This window comes from Borostomias antarcticus (genome assembly GCF_949987555.1).
Source record: "Borostomias antarcticus genome assembly, chromosome: 7".
Classification (NCBI taxonomy): domain Eukaryota; kingdom Metazoa; phylum Chordata; class Actinopteri; order Stomiiformes; family Stomiidae; genus Borostomias; species Borostomias antarcticus.
In genome coordinates this window covers 4,280,515-4,284,083 of record NC_140240.1, presented here as the reverse complement: position 1 = coordinate 4,284,083, position 3,569 = coordinate 4,280,515, and the positions used below count along the sequence as shown (strand labels likewise).

The window sequence follows — 3,569 nt, the reverse complement described above, 5'->3', positions numbered from 1 at the left end:
CAGTAAAATGATAATCATCGTCTGAAGTGCCCAAGAGGCACCAAGGCATCTCATTTTGTGGATTTTGGAGATAACTACACACGTAACACAAATGTACAGTGTGCTTGCAAATTGCAACGGAGCTGACGTCATTGGCGTGCGACTGGCAATACGAGGTCACTCGCCGTACCGGGCAGTTTACGAAAGAAGCAAGATCAGATCACTAACTAGTGCCAGGTAACGTCAGTTAAATATACATTACAACCATCGTGAATATAACGAGGGCCGACGGACACCAACATTAGCAGCAATGTCTTTCTGCAAGCAAGAAGGTACGTGTCACGGTGCTGCATGGGGGCCGGTCATTCATTCTTCTCATGCGTTTCCTAATGGCTGCGAGATCTGGCCGCTAGTTGAGGTTAGCTAACGTTAGCTTTATGGCAGATCTTATATCAGCCTCTAAATGTCAGAGAAGCCTGACATTTTAACTAACTTGCTATCTACGGTAGCCAAGCCATGCATGTCTATTATGTATGGTTGGTGATTTCCAAACTAACGTTAACAGAAGAACCCCTGTCCATGAAGTACACGCCTGAGTTTAAAGTCAAGTAGTTTAGGCAATAATGCGCCTTAGTGAACTTGATGCTAAAGCTAGACTAACGTTACACGGTGGTATAGCCAGTATAGACCAGTTGGGGGTTCGTGGAGCTGCTGGATCACGGGTCAATTCAACTTGTGCATCTAATGTACACCAACGTCGTGCTAAACATGGAAGGTGATTCAGCACAGCATGCAGTTTCTACAAACAGCAGAGGTCTAATGTTGGGCATAGTGTCCTCCCACTGTCTCATTCCCACATCTCATTCTGTTAAGTCCTGTTATTATGGTTATTATGGTGAGCGGTTTTCATAATTTCGTCTGAGAATGAGATTCTTAGCCAGCTCCCCACTTATTTTCCCTATCTAGGGAAAGACCGCATCATCTTTGTAACCAAGGAGGACCATGAGAAGCCTAGCAACGCTGAACTCATTGCAGATGACCCCAATGACCCCTACGAGGACCAAGGTTAGCCAATGATTGGAATCTGTGGAATGCATTCATTTAAGGTACAATACTTCACAGCATCATGATTGGATGTTGTGCTTTCCTATTTCCCTAGGCCTCATCCTACCCAACGGTGACATTAACTGGAACTGCCCGTGTCTGGGGGGCATGGCCAGTGGTCCATGTGGTCAGCAGTTCAAGGAGGCCTTTTCGTGTTTCCACTACAGCGATGAGGAGGTGAAGGGCTCTGAGTGCATTGGAAGCTTTCGCAACATGCAGGAATGCATGCAAAAGTACCCTGAGCTTTACCCCCAGGAGGACGAGAATGAGAGCACCCCCCAGGGAACTCCCGACAACACTGCACCAACTGAGGACTCTGGCCCAGCCTCAGCCCCCACCACTGACTCTACCGCTTCCCCCTCAGCGAACACATCACCAGCAGACAGCCCAGCTGCCAGTTAAAAAATCAAGTTCATTCACCCTCTACAGGCTCTGGGGGAAAAAACATCCCAGCACAGGGCTCTCTACAATGAGGACAGCTGTGTAGTTCGAAGCCCTAAACCTGCCTTCTGGGTTCAACATCACAAGGGAGGAGGACCAGAGACACAGGCTTAGACCCTCAAAATAAGATCTCTCTCTTCTAGGGAATATCAGGAAAAGCCATGCTCGGAGGACAATACAAAGAAATAGGCTAAGATATATTTCTTAAGCTATGGTATGCTAAGGTTCTTGAGCACTCGGGGTCCCTACCATGATGCGATGCTCTGTGTTGTTGGGAAACGTTTGCTATAGTCCTCACAGCTAACAGGGTTTCACTGTGCATTTCTCTGCTTCAAATCATACGATTCTGTGCCTCTGTTCATCAATACAACACTGGAGATTTAACCTACCTGTACTGTTAATGTTACTGGTCAACACATTATCACTAGGCGTAGGCTTGCTCAGTCTTTATCCTTGACAGATTATTTTTTATCTTTTAGTGTTCATTAAAGCGTAGTCGGGCACCGAACTTCATGCCAAAGATTGTGATGGCAATACTGTCCTTTCACTTCACTTGTAAAGGCCTTCATGGCTGATTGATTACCTTTTTTGCTGAAGTCTTAAGTGATTTTCTTTTCATTATTATATATCATTCTCTTAAAGCCATGTCCCAATAAAGTGGAAATCATTTAAATAGCTATGCAATATTTTCCTACATAGAAAGGCCATCGGAGAATAATTCAATCTCACATTGACATTGTATTATAAAATGGGAGTTGTGTAATCTTGATTGATTTTAGTCAATATTCAGTACTTGACTAAGGGAGCTTTCAGGTCAAGCAACTTGAAGGGACTTCAGACCTTGAGGTTCAAATACCTTGGTTTTTATTTTTCTGTAGTTCCTTAAGTAAAAAATGTCTCATAAGCATCTGTCCAGTCATTGGTGCTACACTATGTGTGAATGAAACTGTTATTGTGTAAGTCCTGCTGTCCTAGGGCCTAATGCTAAAACCTTAGTGCTTGTTTCAGTCTATTGAAATGTATTTCAGCCAAGTCATGTTATAACTTAATGCACTTGTGTTCTCTTAACCTGTCAAGATTAAACTGAATACTAAACCATGCATCATGTGAGTTTTCTTTACATCATAAGTTCCAAAGTTTGATAGAACAATTTCCATACTACCCATATTACCTTTTTGATTAATATGCTACATTGATATTGTAGAGTTGATGTTTCTTCTGGTAATGTACACAATCATGTGACTCTTGTCTATATTGCATTGCCCTTTCAGTATCTTACATGAAGAATGTTTTGACAAACTATTAAAGCAATACATAGCGTTTTCTCCGGTTTTCTCGGAACTGCGCCACCACAGGCTCTGCGAGTAAGTGCACTGTTGTAAAGTTATCAGATTTTCTTTTTCTGGCTTCCTCCTTGATGTTTCGCTTCGGTTTTCTCACCTCCGCCATTATATGCATGCATGCATGTTCTATTAAAGGAGTAGTAAAGGGAAAAATCATGTTTAACCCTTTTTTAAGGTTACTTATGATCATATACAATGGTTCAGATCAAAACGTTGACAAAACTAGCACTTTTGAGAAACTTGAAAATTGCTCTACCACCGTTTAGGTCATACAATGGATGTGAGTGGCCACCTTGAAAAATCATTCAAAAACATGTTAAACTCTCGATTTCAAAGACAAGAATCTCACAGAGGGGGTAATTGGTGTCCGTTGGTGTTCTTACATAAAATTCGCCACAAAGTATGAATCCTGTAGGGTTTTATTGATCATTTTATGAAATCCATTGACTTTTATTGACGCGACCGTGCTAGATGTGTAGATCAATCCGCAGAGGGGATTCAGGAAGCGGAACTACTTACGGTAGCTATTGTTATTGTTTATGTTGCTAGGCTACCTAGTTTGCGGAAGTTTACACACGTGTTCCGACTAAATAGTTCTATGCTAAATATTTAAAAAAGCCTTTCCAGATGAACTAGAATCTTACTTTATTTATATGTCAGAACGAATTATATGTCAGAACGCCAACTAACACCTCGGTGAGT

General features: G+C 42.1%; 1 protein-coding gene across 1 annotated transcript; it reads left to right on the top strand.

Moving 5' to 3' along the window:
• Positions 1–254: 254 nt before the first annotated feature.
• Positions 255–1,485, top strand: chchd4a (coiled-coil-helix-coiled-coil-helix domain containing 4a; the record flags this gene model as incomplete). Its single annotated transcript, XM_084440976.1, has 3 exons — positions 255–311; positions 946–1,044; positions 1,139–1,485. Exons 1-3 carry the CDS (start codon positions 290–292, stop codon positions 1,483–1,485), a joined length of 468 nt encoding a protein of 155 aa, XP_084297102.1. The 5' UTR covers positions 255–289.
• Between the last annotated feature and the right edge of the window lie 2,084 nt (positions 1,486–3,569).